The sequence below is a fragment of the Osmia bicornis genome, chromosome 15 (assembly GCF_907164935.1).
Source record: "Osmia bicornis bicornis chromosome 15, iOsmBic2.1, whole genome shotgun sequence".
NCBI lineage: Eukaryota > Metazoa > Arthropoda > Insecta > Hymenoptera > Megachilidae > Osmia > Osmia bicornis.
Window position 1 is genome coordinate 8,023,594 of NC_060230.1, and position 22,281 is coordinate 8,045,874.

Here is a 22,281-nt window from a genome sequence, read left to right on the forward strand (position 1 = left end):
TTCATATTTTATAGTGCATTTCGAAGTCGGTTGTATTTTTTGTTAAAAATTATTTTATCGCTTCTAGCAGTTAGACTGGCTTGCAATCGAGTGAATCGAGAGCATAAATAGAAAAATCAAAATTCTCAATCAATTGCTTCGCACAGCTCGCATGTGAAATAAGTGATGGAACGGTGTTTCACAAACAAGAGAAACGGTATTTACCGCACAAATGTAGTACAGGTGCACGCGTGCAGAATCGAGCGGAGAATTAGATGTCTGGTAGACCGAAGGGCGCCGCCAATCGGAAAACGTTATAATGCTTGGTGTATTTCAAACACGCGTCTCGTTCGATGTCGCAACCAAAGCAACACGTGTTACCTTCGATCGATCCTTTGTATTTTTCCCAGCCTGAACCCTTCTTTTCTTTTTAATATAATCCATATCTAACCTATGAATTTTCATCAGAATTACTATCCTCTCTTAATTAATCAGCGTGTAAATGCGCCGTACTTGTTGTGAAAGGAATTGGTTAAAGGTAAAATGATTCTTCCAACAAGTTGATTCTTTGCAAAGTTCAGCTCTGAATCGTGTTTTTGGACTTTCAAGTGAACGCAAGTGCCCTTTTTGTGTAATTGAAAAGTATGCCACGGTTATAGAAGTACCTTTTTGCTTATTGCGTTTGCTTTTGACCTAGGTTTCACTGTCTATGTACACCTACACTTTAATTAAATTCAGCGTTTTCATTTCACAGAAAAACTCGAGGAAAGTAAAGCTAATTAATAAAATTCTTTGAAATTTTTTTTTCTCATAATAATATTTGACACTTTGACGATCTTTTACCTTTTGTAATTTAAATTTCCTTTCATTTCTACCATCAAATTACGAATAGAATTTATATTTGAAAACGGGGGAGATCAAAATTCAATTCGAATTATTTCTGTCTGAGCTGTCCGTCATTCAAAGGTTGATTCTTTTAATACGAGGTAAGAATGAAAATAGAAAGGTTTTCCCAGGAGCCGTACTCATTTTGTATGACTCGTTTGAAACTCGTTGGCCAACGCTTATACGGTAAGCAAAGTCGAGTTGTTCGATCAATCCACATAACCTTTGAGAGAAAACAATAGCGCTTTGAATGGCATCGTGGCTCTTAGTTAGGATGTTCTTGTCGCCAGTGAATCAAAGCGAATCGCGTTCTGGAATAAGCAACCCGTTAACAATGGTGCGAAACTCGTGCAACGTTCTTCCGTTCAACTATCAACCAGTAAGAACCTCCACTTTTGCGGCTCGAACAGAATGAGTCTCGATAATATCTCATCAATGAACTATTATAGGCCTTTGAAATGTATTCGGGAGGTGGGCGATTCAAGTACTCGTACGTTATTTCCATACTTGTTGCTTTTGGACGATAAGTGGCATCTAAGATCTAATTTTCCCATTTCCCAGTTTTCTAATTTCTTAATTTTCCAATTTCTTACTTTCTCAATTTTCTAAGTTTCAGATTTTCTAATTTCCTAATTTCTAATTTTTCTAATTTCTTAATTTTCCAATTTTTTACTTTCTCAATTTTCCGATTTTCTAATTTCCTAATTTCTTGATTTTCCAATTTTTTACTTCCTCAATTCTCCGATTTTCTAATTTCTTAATTTTCCAATTTTTTACTTTCTCAATTTTCCAATTTCCTAAGTTTCCGATTTTCTAATTTCCTAATTTCTAATTTTTCTAATTTCCTAATTTTTAATTTTTCTAATTTCCTAATTTCTAATTTTTCTAATTTCTTAATTTTCCAATTTTTTTGTTTCTCAATTTTCCAATTTTCTAAGTTTCCGATTTTCTAATTTCTTAATTTTCCAATTTTTTACTTTCTCAATTTTCCAATTTTCTAAGTTTCCTAATTTCTAATTCTTCTAATTTCCTAACTTCTAATTTTTCTAATTTCCTAATTTTTAATTTTTCTAATTTCCTATTTTCTAATTTTTCTAATTTTCTAAGTTCTTAACTTTATAATCTGATAATTAATGAACAGTACATCTTCGTTTTATGGAGCATACGGACCGTCTATGGTCAAACGAGATTATGGTAAATAAAAGAAGTCAGAGACGAAGGTAAACTCGATTGCCTCCACCTACGACATCCAGTCGTCTTCAACGATTCCTAGAAATGGCCAGTAAATCGTGTCGCCCTCCTTTCGATTAACGAGTAACTCGATTTATATCGGCTGTATCACCGAGCCTCTGTCCCTTAATCGGAATTCTAGCGCACCACTAAAGACATATAAATTATTGTTCACGTATAGCCTCGCCAGTTCGTCGCCTCGTTAAATTCTTCCCTATCGTTGAAACAAACCCTTCTCCCATACTTCTGTCGCCTAAGAAAAATGAACCCTGACGAAAGTAAAGATTTCATTTTAGACGTAATATAATAAATATTATCCCAAAAATCTCGGAACTGATGGATTAACAGCGGAATCTGTATAGAGTGATTAAAATTGGGCCACTCTCCATGGTCCGCCGTCCGAGGGTTGTATTTCAAATGGGTCATCGGTGTCTCAAGATACGCACGAGTACCAGAAAGGATTACAATAGAATCTTTATCTTAAAAGTCCTCAGGGGTCATTTCTGTGTCACAATACCGTGCATTGTTATGAAGCACCGTGAATCGTCGTATCGCGTTTGTCGTAAAGTGGCGAGGGTCAGAGGTGGATTCGCAAATGGGTCATGGTATCGTGTTGACAGACTACAACGTGTCGCAATCATACCTACGCATTTCACGAATTATCATATATCATCTGTGAATATATCCTCTGCATTGTACATAACGTTTCATGAAAAATATTTTAACTATGAACGTAATGAGAAATTGAGAAACTGTGATGGCTGAACGTCGAAATTTTATCATTTAATCGTTTAACATAGACGGGTGAAAAGAAAATCAATTATTTCTTGATACGTGGACAATCTAAACTTTTGATAACACAGTTATGCACTCTCGATGAGTCAACTTTGTATTACAAGCAATTCACATATTTTATTCTATAAATACCCAAGCACTTGCTGAATAATGATATTATTAATTGATAATAAGTATTTACGCCGCGTGATTGAATTGAAGACGAGAAAAGAACGACAATCGGATGTTTAGTTCCCCATCGAAGCGTTTAGTTGTTCAACTTATATCGGCTTTTCGGTCTTCGCCAATTAACTGCGCGGGGCGAGGAACGAAAGATCGAATAAAAATGCAATGAATGCTTTTATTGGCTATCATTGACCGACAACTGGATGCATTCGACTCGGCTCTCTACGAAAACGTTCCATCGTTCCCGCAATAAACCGTAAACACGATCGATTGACGGAGAACGGTGACTCACGAATCGGCTGAATTCGGTCTCAATTAACTAATAAAACTGGCTGAACGAACGGAGAATTTCCAATCAAATACCTGCAGCTTTTGAAAATTCTTATCAGTCCGGTCACGATTCGACGAGCGATTATTTTTGACAACGTGCACGGTGCGTTCAACACACACGTGTCTCGTTATGATCTAACCACGCGTGACGCTAGATTTAATGAGTAATCAAACATGCTACGCACCATCATCGTGATGCCACATGAATTCGGTGTATCATAGCGGAGACCGCTCCTTGTTATCATAACTATTTTTATTCTCCGATTCGCAACTGTTCATCGAACGTTCTATTTTTCCAGCCACGTCAGCATGATATGATAGCAGCGACCGAAGGAACCACCCCCTGAAACATGAAGAATCCTTGCGTCCTCGCGTACTTCCTGCTCCTGCCAGCGGTGCTCGGGCTGAGCCTGCAGGAGGACGACCTGGTGTTCGACGATGTCGGCGAAGAGAACAGCAGTCCTGCGACCGTGATCAGCCGCCGTTACGAGGAGCTACGAACTAGCTGGCACGAACAGAAACGACCGCACGACTCGAAGAGGCACCAGGTCGAGAGGTTATGGGGCGTGCCCGATGTCATTGTGCCCGTTGGCCACGTACTCAAGCTAAGGATCCCGAGGCAAGCGTTCGCCGGTACCGTGGATTATTACGAGGTGAGAGAAACCGCGATTTCTTCTGTAGGAGAGGGGAGAAAAAAGGCGTTTTCGTCTCGGGATCGTCTGTCGGACCCGTCCCCAGTGGGACTGACAACAGACGATCCCTTGCCCCAGACTGGGACAGCATATGTGCCGTTTGGTGTGAAAGGGTTAAAGGTGCCTTGTGGGGTTTATAACCCGCTCTGCCGATCCCAAATGTTCACTTATACCGGCGGTGTTAAAGAACGCGATTACGCTATTAGATCCACCTCCCAGCAGCCACCTCCCAACCAAGTGGCGCCGGGCAGGTCATCAGCGGGTACGGAAGGCCCAACACCTGACTCAATGTCGGCGTGTAAGAAATTTTGGTCTAGGACGATTTTACTTTAACAAACCTAACCTGAGTGGGTTAGCACAACTACACCTACCAGGCGCTGCTTCTCCCCCATAGCCAGAGCCCGATTTGCTACCGGAATAGCCGGTGCCCGGACCACGCCACGAGGAGCAGGAGTTGGCACATAATACCGCTGGGGCTGGCTGCAAGGCCCCGAACGGCACCTTTGTGGACCCCCTGCCCCAGACACCTATCATACCACAATTCGGAACTTCTATACATATACAGAGGTGCGCACTTAAGCGTCCACAGTCGGGACTGAATACGGACGCTTAAATGGGGAGGTGACTTCTGCGAATTCAACTGAAGGAAGGAGAGGAGATGAGTGCGAGTAGAATACCGATATTCTTATTCATACGAATGCGGCGGTCAATTCGAACGTCATTTGTCATTCCGAGGTTCTGATCCCAAGAACTGGTGAGGATAGCGACGGACTCTTATGTGGGCAAAAACGCGGACGCCTAAGGCCCGATACACACCATAGGTTCGGTCCCGGTCCGGTCTCGGTCTGGTAAAACCTTACCGTACGACTAGATCCACACTCCGTTCGGTAAAATCTTACCGCATCCATACTGCTATGCCACTTTCGAGCCGCTCTCGATCTGATAGTCAATTATAAAAAGTCTTTTTCGATTGTACTTTTGGCATTAGTAGATGCAAATTATAAATTTCGTAGTGAGACTGGAGCGTGACCGGACCGGAGCTGGAGAGTGTGAATGCTCTCATAAGATTTACATTGGAGTATATTTTACCGGACCGGGACCGAACCGATAGTGTGTATCGGGCCTAACTGGGCACCTCCGAACTGCATGCCGGGCGACCGCTACCGCGAACACTGGTCGCCGATCATCTCGCCGCCACCTAGCGGTGTCCGGCCCGAACTAAAGGCGTCCGGGGAGACGAAACCCTCATCCCCCTCCACTTAAACGCCTACACTTCCTTTCTTTTCTTTATTTTTCTCATCCACCAATTTACTCTTCATCCTTGTTGGCGACCGTCCAACGATCTTCCGCCGATCCCTGTATACTCGACTCTGCTCTTGGATTTATTTCCTCGTTCAACAGAACCGCCTTCTTGTTTCTTCCCGGAGCCGCGGTCTCCGGCAAACGAATTTTATTTTCATTTAGGCGCGATAGATCTTGTTGGCATCGGGACTGGGAAGATTTTCCAGCGAGACGGGATAATTTTATTTTTCTTCAACCAAGACGAGAACCGTGATTTTTTTCTTTTCTTTCTTCATCTTTAGTAGATTTCTAACGGGAGAAGGATAATATTACGTTCGTAGTTTCGACCGTTCTTTATTTTCACTCTCGAGGGTCCAGCTTGTAGCATTGTTTTCACAAATCGGAAGCACATATGGCCGGCAGATTCTCTTCCAAGAAACTTCATTTCAGTCTTCTAGCTGGTTGCAGTTTTACGAGCCTGACCCTGGGATGTTTAACGAAGCTTCAAAAAAAAAAAGCTCGAACTCTCTATAAACCATTGTAAAGCCGTGTAAAAACCATTTCGATCATGTTACACGTTGAATAATGAGATACGTAAAAAAAAATAAGGCCGGGTAGATGAAACGTTAAACGAATTTTCAAACAATTCTTCTGTAAATCATCTGCGCGATGGGTAGTAAAAATTCAAAGATCCGCATATAATCGCAGTAACTCTGATCGATAAAAATATATCGGTGATTCGTTGAAAAATATAAAAAAAACCAGTGGTACGATCGACGAAAATAAAGATTACATATTTGCTGGCGAGGTTTTCTGATTTTAGAAACGTGCGAAAGTGAAATCGCTAAAAGGAAGTGTTACTTTGTTGAAACCGCAGTCGCGTTAAAAATCCACGAAGCCGTTAAAAGCGTTCGTTTGGTCTTCAAAGCTTTAAACAATCCCCCCCAGAGACTCAATTTTTCATTTCTATATGGCGGTTGCAATTTCCCGTTACGTAATCGTATTTGACATTCCAGGCCACGCTCGCGATAGCGATACATTACGCTTATCGTTTTTGGCGCGAGAGATATAAATAATCGGTATGCTCCGTTTTCGTTTCTACAACTGTATTCCGGCCACCGCGACCGTCGGTATTAGTCATCCCGGTCTTTGCGTTTATTCGCGGTTAGTTAACGATCAAAAATGTTATTCGTCGCTGGATTTGTACTCGGTAACTTTGCGATTCTAATTCCCGGATTGCCGAGAATCGAATAGGTTTTTAATTACTGTATCAAATATTTCAGTCCTTGACCTATTAACATTACATCCAATGTTTTTAAACTTCAGGGATGTATTTAGTTACAAATCATATATCTATAATAATTTTTTGGTACGAAAATAATAAAAAACAAGCGACTTATACACTATCTCCCAGGGCTCCAAAAAAAAAAAGATTGCTCCACTGCTGCAGTGATTGCTGTCACCTAAGTGCTTAAAATGAAAAATAATAAAAACGCTGTTAAACTAGAAGGTATTCTCCGTACCATGAACTAGGATTTTTGAAAAATATCAAAATCTGACAAAATGGCGGAGTTTTAAAGAAAAGTTTGGAATTTAGCCTAAAAAAATAGTAGTTTTTATAATGCCAAATTGACATTTTTGATCCAATCAAAAAAATCCTAGTTCATGGCATGATAAAACATGTACTGAACACGGTGAAAAAAGTTTCGAGTCGATGCAATAATTTGTATTCGAGTTAGAGCTGCAGCAAAGGGTATAGCAGGATAAAATGGTCAAAAGTGCCCTTGAGCCGATTTTTTTCTCATGTTATCGCACGAAATATGTCGAAAATATCGGTTTTTAATTTTTTTAAACACGGCGCACCACACTTAAAAATCTGAAAAAAATTGAGGACACCAGTCATGCTAATATGTAATTACTGTGAAAGTAAAAATCTAGTGTTTTGAAAGTTTCTACCCGAAATCTCAATTTTTCGACTTTTTTTTTGCGTTTTTGATTTTTCACGTCTAGGATTTGCAACCGAAAAATCTGAAAAAATTCACAATCATAAAGAAACATGGCTAGAATATTCCAGAATTTTTTCAGATTTTTTGAATGCCATTAAATACGGAAAATATGGCAAAAACCATTTTTTCTTTCTCACCCTGTAACTACCCTCCCAGTTGAGATACAGGGTTGAAACTTGGTGTACAATGGTTTTTTATTATAAGCTATAAAATGGTGCATTGCCGAAAAAAATCGGCTCAAGGGCACTTTTGACCATTTTATCCTGCTATACCCTTTGACAAATATCCTTTTGAGAAAAACTCTTATTCTTTAGAACGCTGCCATTCCTAAACTATTTAAGATTCGACCTTAAAATTTTAATATGATATTCTAGAGAGTATAAACTTTCAAAATATACAAAAAAAATCGATTTTTCAAAAGTGTTACACTGGTATAGCCCCTTAAAGGGTTAATCAATATTATTTAAATAAAATTTTCAAAGATTCATGATAGTATAAAGGTTGAAATGTTTCTGAACAACAGGTATTCGACGCGAATGGAAACGAGCTGCCACGGTGGTTGTACTGGGACGACGCGGCCTCGACACTGATGGGTGTCCCATCGAAGAAGGATGCGGGTAGCCATCACTTGAGCGTGAAGGCGATCGGAAAACACGGTGACACCGCGAAGGACCTGTTCATCGTCCAAGTGGTTCCTGAGAAACACGAGGAATTGAAGCATAGAGATGGAAAGGTGAGAGAGCTCCTTGTACATATACCTGGCTCGGTTTCCGTTGCCAAACTTATCGTTAACTATGGAAACACTCCGTTGGCACTGGTTCAAGGATTTCCTGGCCCGAACAACAGGTTACTTTCAACAAAGTCTACCTTTTCGACGATTAATCGTTGGGATTTGTTGTAACCTGTTGGCGAATTTTCATACTTTTCCATTGAAGTTAATTTCATTTATTTTCACAGTATTAAACACAATACAAAAGGATAAATATATTAGAATCAGAAATCAGAGAAAACACGTCTTCATACTTCGGAAGCAAGAAGAGCTTTAAACAAAAGAATTAACAAACAAGAGAAATTATATCTAGGGAATACAAACATTTTAAAAATAAATAAAACTATATAGAATCTTTTAAATACTAATTTAAATTTACAATCTTCACTAAGTCGACCCAACGCATATATAACTTTTAAATCTGACGTTTATTTCAACATCCATCTAATAGAATGCAAACTATTTTTATTCAATGACAAGTCCACTGTTTTAGGTGAAAGTTGCTGATTTAAACAGCTGAAAAAGTGATTTACATTAAGTGTAACGTGACCGATTAACCTGTCGTTGGTTGTGGCAGAAGATAAACAAGATTGTAATTTCATGAAACAATTTAACGAGCGTGGATTAATTAATTATCAAGCCTTCCGAAAATCGGCTGGATTCGATTCGAATGGTCAACTCGAGCATTGTGTCGCAGGTAGAAACCCCGCGATTAAACTGATTAACAAATTAATTGATTTACCACTTCATTAACGGGTTCGGTTAGCCAAGCGAATTTAGCGATAAACCATTCCGTCAACTGTGATCAAACTGGCTGACTGGATTCGTGAAACCATTTCTGGTTGCAATGAAAAATTAAAAAAGAAGAAAGAAATATGAAAGATTCAACAGTTTAAAGAATTTCCATCTGCTGGAAATCGATCGAGGCAGACGAAGCGATAAATTACTCAAATTCTACGTAAAAAATTATTTTATGTTGACACCGCGTCCTATCTCTTGGCGAGTGGGCGGTGCTTACATATGTCACGTTTAAATCTCGTAAAGAAATTACTTTGCTAGACGCTGTTGATTGATGCCAATTGATAGTCACCGTGTGCGTCAGCCAGCCCTTAATTCGCGTTTCGCGCACTATTCGTTTGATTGAAATAGGACTGTTTGATTTTCAGACGCATTGCAACGAAGGAGAAGAGCAAACTCTGCTGACCATACTGCTGGACACGAAGTTCGATAACCTTTCGCCGGCTATAAGAGTCAACACCATCGATAACCTTGCAGGGTTTTTGGGACTTCATTTGGTACGACATTGTAACATTTTGCATTGCTAAAAATAAGGAAACATTTAAGGGGTTAGGCCACTCTAGAGCAAGAAAAAATAGGCATATTTTGGGAATTTTTTTTTTAAATGATGGAATAAATCCAAATTATTTTACAACTAATAAACTTTAAAAATTAATTTGGGTATACTTCCGAAAGGCCCCATCACCCCAGGACAACCAAACTTCGGATTTATAGTAATTGAGGGACGAGAAATCGAATGAGACCATTTTCAGAACTGGCAAATAATCCGTTCTCGAGATATACAGGGTATTCTAAAAGTGCGGAAACCCCCTATTATCTTGATAAGAACGCATTTCCACGCAAAATGACTAACCCTAACCTAACCCTAACCTAGGTTAGGTTAGTCATTTTCCTAACCCCAACCCTAACCTAGGTTAGGTTAGTCATTTTCCTAACCCTAACCCCAACCTAGGTTAGGTTAGTCATTTTCCTAACCCTAACCCAAACCTAGGTTAGGTTAGTCATTTTCCTAACCCTAACCCCAACCTAGGTTAGGTTAGTCATTTTCCTAACCCAAACCTAGGTTAGGTTAGTCATTTTCCGTGAAAATGCGTTCTTATCAAGATAATAGGGGGTTTCCGCACTTTTAGAATACCCTGTATATCTCGAGAACGGTTTATTTGCTAGTTCTGAAAATGGTCTCATTCGATTTCTCGTCCCTCAATTACTATAAATCCGCAGTTTGGTTGTCCTAGGGTGATGGGGCCTTTCGGAAGTTTCCCCATTAATTTTTGTATAGTGATTCAAGTGAAAATATGGGCTCTGGAGCATTCTTTCGATGACGCCTCTTTCTTGTAGGGCTAAACGGACCAGTAGCTCTTGCAATTTTTAACTTAGGATAAAAAAGCAAAATATTTTCAATTACATATGAGAACAGCTACCGAACTACGTAGGATTTTTTTGATATATTGATTCTTGCAGAAATGCCGTATGTTTTAAGAGAAAATGTAAAATTTCAAGAAAAAATCGCCAGAAAATTATTTATAACAAAAGAACTATGCAACATAATGAAAAAATCCTACGTAGTTTGGTAGAGAATTTAGTTTTGAATATACTGTTAAATTTTGAAATCGATTGGTGATGATCTGTTTGATTTATGAGTCCGTCTAATTTGAAAAATGCGACAGAATTCGAAGTTTGAGTACTTAGAGATTTTTCCTACCCATAATCTTTTGCCATATCATTTTTAAGACATTAACACGTTGACTGCCGCAGTGAAAATGGGCATTTGTTACGAGACGTATTAAAGCTCTAATTATTAAGAATAGGAATAATTAATTTTCAAATTTCAAATGTCAAGCTTTTAATATGATACTTTACATTATTAGTATAATAACCATATTATTGAAAATAATATTTTGCTATCGTTTCCTTTTAATTATTGGAGTGCGTGTAATTTGCAATGCCGGTCACCGGTGACCCCCACGACACTCAACGTGTTAAGGTACCTTTTAAGCAAAAAAAATATTTCGGTTTTTTCAAAATTCTAGAGTGGCCTAACTAAAGACGCGACATCAAAGACACTCATCATTTTATCAAATATTTTAAGAGAATCCTTTACCATATTGTACTTTCACCCAATGCAAGGAATGAAATTTCTGATTTTATTTTTCAAACAAACGAAAAAGACAGATTAAAAAAAAAATAAAAATAAAAATCAACGGACGAAGTAAGCATGTGCTTCGCGTTCCCGATGAGAAATAAAATGAAAAATCCTGACGCGTCAACAAGTGAAATAATGAACGTCGTGGAGAATAACGTGTTGCTTTGCCCGTGGCGTTGCGATTAAATTAATTAAGAATTCTCTGGAGCGTCGGGGGTTAAAGAGGAAAAAAGGAACAATGGCTCGCTCAAAGGCGTCCAATTTATGCTCACCGGTACGTAGAGAAGTTCTTCCTCGTCCAGGATACTATTAAAGATGAAAAATTTTCTGTATTATGTCGAGCTCGCGATGCATCTTCTATTCCATGCCAGCGGCCCCGTTCTAACGTTATAAAGTTCCCTCTCGTAAAGGAGCAGCTCTCGCATTCGCTCGGCGAACTTTATCAGATCTTCTTCTCCGACTCAGCGTTACTTTTCCTCGCACTCGAAATTAGAACACTAGTCCTCGACGGTTTCTACTATTTTCCTCGATTAAACTTCTCTCTACTTTATTATTAATTATATTAACAGTTGAAGTAAACGAAGGGCTAAACTTTATTTCAAGAAATACAACGTTAATAGTTATCGATGGCTGCCTAATCTTAACTTTAGCTATAAACAGAAGCACGTTCGACTAAAAATATCACGGAAAGTTTCGAAGCAGAATCACCAGGAAATTGCACCGTCTAACGGCTCGTTTCATCGGAATAATCGATTCGATTACGTAAATTTAATCCCCTCCGTCGAGATGATTTAATTACGACCTCGCTGAATAACGAGGAATTTGTTTTTCCTTTTCTCTGAAAAGAAGAAACTCTATTTTCCGCGTGATTAAAACCTTCGATCCAATCTGGAACACCGATATATCCCCGGGAACTTGCTTACGTTTCCTTTTACACACTATTCAGAGAAGCAGGAGCTCGTTTCCTTGATCCGTTCGCGTTAATTTGAATTTCAGAGCTCGTTCACGATGCACCCGCAGAGCGGCAAGGAAAACTCGAACACCGACTCATCTGTGATCCTCAGCGGGCCTGGAAACGTGAAACACCGCAAAGAGAAACATCTAACCGCGATTCAGTGGCAGGTGAGATTTAATTAATTCTGAATCTCGATCGAATAGCTAAAAAGAAAAAAAGAAAAATCAATAAGTTTTGACGACATGAAAATTTTCACAGGTCGGCTGCGACGGTCACTTATGGAAGCATCAGACGGACCTGGTGAAACGGTTGCGGGAACAAGCCAAGGATGGCACTCTGGCAGAAGTTATGCAGCTACCTGTTTTATTATGGCGCGTGAAGACCGAGGCTAGTTTGTTATTGAGAAACCGGCGGGAGGCTGGTTCAGGGAACTATGGTAATACTGATGATTACAATGGTTACGACGATGATTACGATGACCAGTACGAGGATGGCGAGGAGTACGGCGAGGATGGCGAGGACTCGCAAGTGCAGCCAACCATCATGCCGGAAACTAACTTCGCCAGAGGAAACATTGGGCTGGAACATCCTCATAGACATCATCACGGTGAAGGAACCATCGATCGGAACGTAAGTTCCATGTTACTTTGATGAAAAGGTACTTGATCTTTACGTGTAGTTCAATGTCACGGCTGTTGTGTTTCTTAGACGGATCAGATAGACAAGGATGTAATCACTGGTGAAAACGAAGGGAACGTTGGAGAGAACAAAACTGTCGCTGAGACGTCGTCAAACGTAAGTATCAGCAATGTTGGAGCCGCGTGCGTTGTGGTTGCCCAAGAGATAAGTGATAAAAGAGATGAGCAGATAATAGGAAGAAAAGAAAGAACGTTTTGCTATATAACCGGCTTTCGTTGAAGATTCTTATTTCTGTCCTTCATTCGCCACGCCAATCGCTTAAGGGAATCGTTGCGCTTCAGATACTTTGTTAGTCTAGCTATGGGTATTTGCGTGTTCGATGCCGACACAATGCCATTTTCGTGCCGCTTACGCGGCCTATCGATCGATGTATAGAAGCGCTGTATCTGTCTTAAAGGAAAACGAAAGCCTGGAGACCGATTCTCTTTCTAACTGTTTGCGTACACACAATCTTCTTCGCCTACCTTCGTAACGTAACTAACCATGTTTCTCGTGCCCGTACATCGCATCTTACTAACGATTTCGCAGACAACAACCACTGAACTTACATCACCACCACCATCAACAACTACAACCACCACCACCGCGACGACTAGCTCGACAACAACAACAACATCAACAACAACAGCACCGACAACAACATCAACAATAATCCAACAACCACCGTCAACGGCCACAAGTAGTACAACTAGCACAACAACGACAACAACAGCAGCAGATACAACGACGATCAGTGCCGTTGTACCGATCACTGTCGCTCCGTCGACCGAATCACCGGAGAAACCGGAGATCACCGAAGAAACGACGAAGAACACCAGATACACGGAGAACGAATCTCTAAACGTGTCATCCGTTACCACCATAATACCAGAATTCATTACCACCCTTGCTTCGGTAATCGTTCCTCATTCTAGCACCGCTGGAACAACGTCCAGGAGCAACGTTATCTTCGACCGAACGGAAACGGATGTCACCGCTGGTATTGTTAATGCCACCGTGGCCGAGGTAATGCTTCGATGCTTCGAGCTTCTCTCATTTGTATGATAGTTCATGCGATAGTCTTTCGCTTTATAGTCCGCAAACTGTGATAGGTCATTGTGTCAGTTCAAAGCTGTTGCCTTCTTATAATAATAACCGGTTGTACATGCTTCAAGAATCGTGCGGACCTTGTGTCTTACGCTTTTCTCGTTAGTTATTTAGGCTGCACGCTATGTCAGGACGGTTGAGCATTGCTTATAGCGTTTATGGTGGTTGCTGCTGGAAGAGAGAGGGAAGAATCCTGGACCTGCCGATACTTGTTGTCAGAGGAGACGCAAATATTGCGCACGATTCTTGATGCATTTTGCAATCGTCGTGATCTCAATGTCCCTTTCTTTATCGACGATGAGATTCCGCGTGGTATCCAGTTAATTTTCTGTTTTCATTGAAATATATTATTTTTCCCTTCAGCCAACGGAACAGTCGCCCACGACGAAACAACCCACCATTCTAGTATTTACCACCATACCTCCGAACGTTACTACAATGTTCACAACCACCACACCCGCCCCAATTACCAGCACAACACCCATGACAACAGAAATGAGAACATCACCGACCACCACTACCACTACAACCACCATGGCTCCAACAACAACCACTATCACGACCACTACCTCTCCGCCAACGACCACCACCACCACAACAACAACCACCATCGAACCGCTCAGTGTTACGGAGAACGTAGAGTATGGTGTTCACAACTTCCCACCTACGCGCGATAGGAGATTGAAGAAGATACCGGTGACCGCTGGTAAACCGTTAAGCTACATCATACCACCGAATACATTCAGCGATCCTGAGGATGGTGACACGAGAAACTTGAAGCTCAGTTTGTATTTGCAAGGTGCACCGCTGAAGACCACCCATTGGCTTCAGTTCAATCAACGCACACAAGAGGTTTATGGATTGTAAGTATCGATCCATTCTCCTTTTATTTCCTTTTATATTTCCTTTCTAATCTGATCTCGTTTAACAGACCGTTGGAGAATGATATATCTACCTGGATGTACGAGCTGGTAGCTACCGATAGCGAGGGATCGAACGTGACTGATCAACTAGATGTTCATGTACAGCAACACAAACTTAGTCGCAGTGTCAATCACGAGTTCAGTATTTATCTGAGGATCGACAAGCGTTCCGAGTTTCCAACGGAAGTTGACTGGGAGCTAAAGGTACTACTGTTGTTTACGTATTCTTCGGATCTATTAGTGCTACTCTGCTATTTAATATATTCTAATGATCCTAGGTAATTCGAAGGTTAGCCGAATTATACGGAGATAGCGACACCAGGCACATTACCGTTCGATCGATCGATGTTGATCACGATCAAGCAATCTTTACTTGGACCAATGATAGTCTACCTAGAAGCAGCGAGTGTCCCAAGGAATACATTAATGATCTACTGCATGTACGAACCTAATGCACCTGATTATTATTATTATTATTAAAGATACAATTTCTTCTGAATAGTCTAACTATTGTTATATAATTTTGATCAGGTGCTGATCGATAGAAACGGTGATCCTAGCCCTTCGTTAAGGGAAGTCCTTCAGCCCGAAATCAGAGTGAAACGAGTAGTGTATCAAGGTATTGGACAGTGCGAGGACATGACTCGTCCAGAGACACCAAGAGTTTCCACTCAAGAGCCTAAATCAAACTTCCCACCATTGCCAAGGAACCAGGTGGATCTAGTCAATGCCACCGTTGGTCAGTTGCTTGTGTTTAAAGTGCCAGAGGTACGTGTACAACTTGTTTCATTTGAAAATATTTATACCAGGATTTACGACACGTTGATCGTCTTTAGGATACTTTCTACGATGCGGAAGATGGTTCTGCTCGCAACATGCAGATGAATCTATTGACCATCGAACGCAAGCCTATTCCTCCCCATGAATGGTTACAATTCGATAGCAAGAACCAAGAATTCTATGGAGTACCAATGCGCAGCGACGTTGGGCGCAAAGAGTATCAGTTGGTCGTCACTGATAAAGAGGGTAACTTGAAATCAGTGATTTCTTAATAAAAATTATTTAAACGGTAAAATTTCAGACGAAATATATTTACAGGTGCAAGTGCTACCGATGGCCTAGTCGTTGTCGTTCATCCCGCTCCATTCACGCAGCACACGGTCGAGTTCTCGATGACATTGGATATACCTTACGAGTCGTTCGCGCATTCCGCCCTTCAGAAGCGGAACTTCATCGAAAAGTTACGCGATCTCTACGAGGACAGAGACACTAACGCGATCTCATTGCACAGTATATCAAACGGTAGCACAGTGATTACTTGGCACAATAGAACCTTGCCTACCTCATATTGCGCGCACGAAGAAGTGAGCAGATTGCGATCGGTCCTCGTCAAGAGCGACAACGATCGTCGATCCGTCACGGACGAAGTCCTAGAAGTGATGGGCTCGAAATTCCCCGTGAAACAGATCACGGTGATACCGATGGGAATCTGTCTCGGTGAACTAACAGACATGCATTCGCCTGACAACTACGTTCCTCCGGTGGACGATTCCACACCGGTCGGAACGTTCCACGATGACTATCTCATCACGTTCGTCCTGCCGGCTATAATAATCGCCGTGATGCTCATTCTGGCCGGTATAATCGCTTGCGTGCTGTACAGACGAAGGCGTAGCGGGAAGATGAGCGTCAGCGAGCAAGACGACGAGAGACAGAGTTTTCGTAGCAAAGGAATTCCGGTTATATTCCAAGACGAACTCGACGAGAAACCAGACCCAGGTAAGAAGGATACGTTGTGTATGTAAATACAGTCGGACGCAAAAGTATTCGCACACCGTTGAAAACAGAATACCTCATTTAAAATTGGACCAAATGACTTGAGGCTTTTTGAGAAGCCATAAAAATTAATTTACTAAGATATGTGCTTTTGATATTTTAAAGAATTACCAATCACTATTTTTTTAAAAAAGCAAAAGCACATATCTTCGTTAGTAAATTAATTTTTATAACTTATTGTGAAACCTCAAGTCTTTTGGTCCAATTTCAAATGAGATATTCTGTTTTGCGAACCACTGTACATATAGCTTCTCTAACCTGTTCGGTGTATCGTGTAATATTTATCTTACAGGTAACAAATCACCCGTCATTCTGAAGGAAGAAAAACCACCGCTACCACCTCCGGAGTATCAGAAAACCGAGGACGGCGCGGACGTACCGATGCTGCCGAAGGAGAATTCCGAAGAACCGTATCAACCGCCGCCACCGTTCGCCACGAATCGCGATACCAATCGTCAAAATCGTCCGAAGCCCACCCCGACGTACAGAAAACCACCCCCATACGTACCTCCCTAACAAAATACAGTTCATTCGCCCACGCGCAAATATATGCTAGCGATGCTCGGAGACTCCCCAATACACGCGCAAAACCAAACCAACTATCAGAAGAAACCACAGTACGTCGGTAACAACGTCGACAATTGTGGCGGATCTCTGAACGTATACAGCAATCTTAAGTAAGGCTTTCCGTTGGTCCGAGATTCAATCGATATCGCGTAAGTAAAAAGAAAAAAAACAAAAAACAAAAAAAAACCACAAAAAAACAAAAACCTGAAAGAATTGATTCGCGAGAGTTCGCCAAATCGCGCCCATGTTTACTTACTTTGTAATAATATACATATTATTATACTCATTCGTCGCTATTTATCCGCGGTGTAACGTATTTAAGAGATGAAGTCTGGGGGGGAATTAAACCGCGAGGGTGTTGTTCGTTCTCGCGGTTTCGTATTTTTTTTTTTTTTTTTACTTCTATCCACGATGTACTTTTATCAACCGTCTTATATTTCATGGGAAAACTTTTTCTAGGGAGTGTACGGGATTACAAATCACGCGTTGCCTTTCGTAACGAATTCAAACTGTAGAGAGGAAGGATTCACTTACTCCGACCGGGTATATTGCGGATATTTTAGGTTTTAGGTTTACGAAACTGTAGAACCAGCGTCGTTAGGGCGAAGTAATTTTATTCGGCGATATAACGAAGTTCGGTGTACAGCAAACGATACTCGTTAATGTTTCAGTAATCAGTGCCATTTTTTAAGCAATAAGAGTATCGAATGCTGTGAACGAAAAAATAAGAAAAAGAAAGAAACATGTACTATTTAATGGTTCTACTAAAGACTTAACAGCAGTTTACTGTTCAAACGGTCTCGCAAGTATCAAGGACTATCGACTTAACGAATCTTCTTATCGTACAAACGTACCTACTTACATCGTATAACACTGCCACATGATGAATATAACGTGAACTCGTCGTCGGGCGAGGCAGTTTTCATCACCGCCAATTACTCAATTTTTTTTTATTTTTTTTTTTTTGTACACTCAGTCCCATTGAAGTTGGCGCAGAAACACATTTACGCCGCGTCGGTGAGCCGATAGGTGGGGCGCGGCGTGAATGCGTTAGTGCGCCAACTTCACTGCGACAACTTCGATGGGACTGAGTGTACGTTGTCGTATAAAATGAAGGAAACGTTTATGGAAGGCGTGAATGAACAAAGGAATCACGAACTGGCCCATCCGACGATCAGTTGTCAGACTTAAAAAATGAAAAGAAGAGAACTGAGAATTTTTTTAAACCGTAACTTAATCGAATATATCCGTTCGCGCGATGCCATTTGCAAAGTGACAGCAAAATGCTTCCATTGGCGCTGTAGGCCATGCAGAGTAAAAGGATAACTAATGATAATATATACAAAATATATAATATAAATATGTATATTACCTATTTGTCGTTCGATAGACAGTCTGCTGCAGTAATTTTAAGTCGACGTTGTTTAAAACGATGCCCCAGATCCATGTTATAGCATTTACCTTCTAATTTCTATTATTAATGCACACTGTACAGGAAGCTTTACTGTTCATTTATCTCTCTAATTTTATTTCACGCACAATCGATTCCTCTGATTTTTATAACGGCCCGATTCAGATTTTTCTACTATCCATGGTTATACGGTGAGAAAATGCAAGCCTTACGTATCTCAACGATTTTAAACCCGTCGGGAGGTAATTTAATTTAGATTTTACATAGTTACCAAGCCAAAAAGTACTAACTATTTAAAGCAAAGTGGAAAACAATGGAAAGGATAAGGAAGAAAGTAACGAGATCTACTTTTAATGTATACAAAAGCGTGACACCCGTACCCTGTGCGCGGTGCGTACATTTTATAAATCAAAATGATTCGGATAAAGTCCCTCAAATTTTGCTCTGTTGCAAAATTCTTGAAAAAAAGAATGAAACGATGATGAAGAAAATGATTTTTTTAGATATGGGATGCGGGTACACAGGCGCGAATGCTGTTTCTTCGACACCTCGATGCTTTCCTGATATTTTTTAAAAGAGGAAGACACGAGAGTGGAAAAGAACGAGAGACGACGAAAATAAAAAAAAGAAAATGATACCTTTTCGCGTACCTCGAATTTGATGGCTCCGTTTCGTATCCACCTTGACGAAAAAGGGACAGCGTTAACGAATCCTCAAATTTGGGGTAACTCCTAAATGAATCACGTGTGAATGATTATGATGCCACTGCTGATGATGATAATTGTATATGTAGAATGATAAACGGATGTTTCGTATGCAAGCTAAAAATTACGATATAATATATATATATATATATATATATATATATATATTATATATTACTATTAATTCACGTCTTTATAAAGTAGAAGATTTAAGTATACTAACACACGCGACTGCTCGAATCCCTTTTTCATTGCGCCCTGTTTATCGCAGGTCTTGTACGAAACAAAAGTTGCTTTAAGAAAAAAAAAAAAAGAAAGAAAAGAAAGGAGATATTAAACTGATATTCGAATGGTTAGCGATAATCACACGAAACTCTCTGGTGTGTTTTCTATTTTTGTATCACGTGTTTGGCGTTGTTCGCTGTTCAAGGAAATTGAATGGATATTTAGGAAAATTTCTCATGCTTTCCCCAGGACCGGATTAAGGTTTCTAGGGTACCGAGGATCTCCCTTTGGTTGATAAACTTGGTTTAAAAATTGAAATTCATTCTAAATGAAATTAAAGGGAACAGGGCACGAAAGGAAAGTTTATAAGGGGGCCCAGGGCTGTAGCTTCCCTTAAACCTCCCCTTAATCCGGTGCTGGCTTTCCCTATAGAGGAGAAATTTATTAAGCTGGCCGAAGCTCGACGAATTGAGGTATACAAAATAGAACTCCATTTATTTGTCAATCGACAAGACTGATTGATTTCTCCCTCGAAAAATGATCTCTTTGTATAAAAGTGGATTTCATCGCGCTCCTATTACCCTAATCACCTAACTGTACCAAAAAATCGTGAATTCTCAATAATAGTTCCAGGAACAGGTCCAATTAATTTCATTCGAATAAGTGGAGTTCTGTGATACCATTTAAGGCTCGTTTCGAACCTTCGATGACCTGCGATAAGCAAGAACACCCTTCATATCATGCTTCTAATCATATCATCGCTCTCGTCCGTTGCAATTGTGTTAATGTGACGGACGCGATAATTATGTACAATATTTATAAGATATATACACTCTACGTGGTAAAGTGTTAGAGCCGCGTGAATGAGGGGGGTCGATTTCGAACCAAGGATATTGTTTCTTCTTTTTTTCTTTTTTTTTTTCATGGTTGAAAGTGGTTCGAAAGTATTTTGTACAAAGGAGAAAGAAAAAGCAAGGAACAAACGAAACTATGAGAGGAGTGTGTGTAATCGTGTAGGTTCGATTGATCCCCAAAGAACGAAAGGAAAAATAAGTTCCATCGCGTGTAAGGAATTTCTTGTACACTTAAAGAAAATGGTATATACATATTAAGAATAATACGTATTTGACTGGGAATTTGCAAGTTATTTTTGACCGATGAGACGTCTCGACGGGACCGGACGAAAGGAACTCGTCGCGTTTTCGTTCTCGAATTAAAAGGGAAACGTTAATTCTTCCATCATTTTTATTTAAGGGATCAAGGAGGTTATGTCACATTAGCGAATCATCCTTTTGAGTGGTGTCGTCGACGAACGAGGATGCATTCAAGTAATAACACACACGAACACGTACACAGATTGTGGGTAAGGAGTACTACATATTAAACACGTGTAAAGTTAAGAGTTAATAAAGCCATTTTAGGATAACGTGGGGTCGTTCTTGGACGCGTGAGCGAGGTTATTGCTTTGGGAATAAAGTGGAACTCCATTTATTTGAGTTTAATCTAACCACTTTTAGATGAAATAAAAATTTGATAGTTAAAATTTTACAATTCTTCCAAGTTTTATTACTTATTCGAATGTGGATCAACGAGCTGCTATTATTCGAAGCATTGACGTAAATAGGTAGGGGGCCAAGATGGGCTTGTAGCTCCTTCACCGCTCTAACATTTTATGATTAATAAATTTTACAATTAAAAAACTTTTTAAATTTCAGATTTTCAGAATCTCCAAGAAAAGGGTCCACCCTAGAAAATATTCTCTAATTTCAACAATAATTCTAAACTTGATGTGTCTGTGTTCAGATAAATGTTGATGTTCAGATTAAATATTATTCTGATGTACCTTGCTCGTGGCAAGGTAGATTTTTCAAGGACTTTTCTTCCACTTCTTTTGTGAATTCGCGACATTGTCCTTTCTACTTCGATCCTTGCGTTGGTGTTCCACTTTCAGTGACCTAGCGTCGTGTCTAACCCGTTGAGGAGTAATTTTCAACTCCATTTTCAATTAAAATTGAAAAATAAGAAATCTAAATGTAAAAATTTTAAATTTACATTTGAGAATTGGAAGAAATGAAATATTAGTAATTTGTAAGGATTTTCAACTCCATTTTCAATTAAAATTGAAAAATAAGAAATCTAAATGTAAAAACTTAAAATTTACATTTAAGAATTGGAAGAAATGAAATATTAGTAATTTGTAAGGATTTTCAACTCCATTTTCAATTAAAATTGAAAAATAAGAAATCTAAATGTAAAAACTTCAAATTTACATTTGAGAATTGGAAGAAATGAAATATTAGTAATTTGTAAGGATTTTCAACTCCATTTTCAATTAAAATTGAAAAATAAGAAATCTAAATGTAAAAACTTAAAATTTACATTTGAGAATTGGAAGAAATAAAATATTAGTAATTTGTAAGGATTTTCAATTCTATTTTCAATTATAATTGAAACATAAGAAATCTAAATGTAAAAATTAAAATTTACATTTCAGAATTGGAAGAAATGAAATAGTAATTTGTAAGGATTTTCAACTCCATTTTCAATTAAAATTGAAAAATAAGAAATCTAAATGTAAAAACTAAAATTTACATTTGAGAATTGGAAAAAATGAAATATTAGTAATTTGTAAGGATTTTCAACTCCATTTTCAATTAAAATTGAAAAATAAGAAATCTAAATGTAAAAATTTAAAATTTACATTTGAGAATTGGAAGAAATGAAATATTAGTAATTTGTAAGGATTTTCAACTCCATTTTCAATTGAAATTGAAAAATAAGAAATCTAAATGTAAAAATTTT

At 39.4% G+C, this 22,281-nt stretch overlaps 1 protein-coding gene across 4 annotated transcripts in view; it reads left to right on the top strand.

Moving 5' to 3' along the window:
- LOC114881303 (dystroglycan 1) overlaps positions 1-20,615 on the top strand; it is a 104,210-nt gene extending 83,595 nt beyond the window's left edge. For 3 of the 4 annotated variants that reach the window (XM_046288990.1, XM_046288989.1, XM_046288991.1), the window contains 14 exons: positions 3,684-4,037; positions 7,887-8,096; positions 9,299-9,427; positions 12,070-12,195; positions 12,287-12,658; positions 12,737-12,823; positions 13,256-13,732; positions 14,177-14,676; positions 14,745-14,940; positions 15,015-15,176; positions 15,268-15,504; positions 15,573-15,762; positions 15,835-16,515; positions 16,865-20,615. In XM_046288990.1, coding sequence (XP_046144946.1) covers positions 3,735-4,037; positions 7,887-8,096; positions 9,299-9,427; positions 12,070-12,195; positions 12,287-12,658; positions 12,737-12,823; positions 13,256-13,732; positions 14,177-14,676; positions 14,745-14,940; positions 15,015-15,176; positions 15,268-15,504; positions 15,573-15,762; positions 15,835-16,515; positions 16,865-17,088 — 3,894 coding nt within the window. In that variant the 5' untranslated portion in view covers positions 3,684-3,734 and the 3' untranslated portion in view covers positions 17,089-20,615. The remainder of the gene's footprint in view (positions 1-3,683; positions 4,038-7,886; positions 8,097-9,298; positions 9,428-12,069; positions 12,196-12,286; positions 12,659-12,736; positions 12,824-13,255; positions 13,733-14,176; positions 14,677-14,744; positions 14,941-15,014; positions 15,177-15,267; positions 15,505-15,572; positions 15,763-15,834; positions 16,516-16,864) is intronic. The other variant, XM_046288992.1, reaches the window with a different exon arrangement.
- Positions 20,616-22,281: the final 1,666 nt, after the last annotated feature.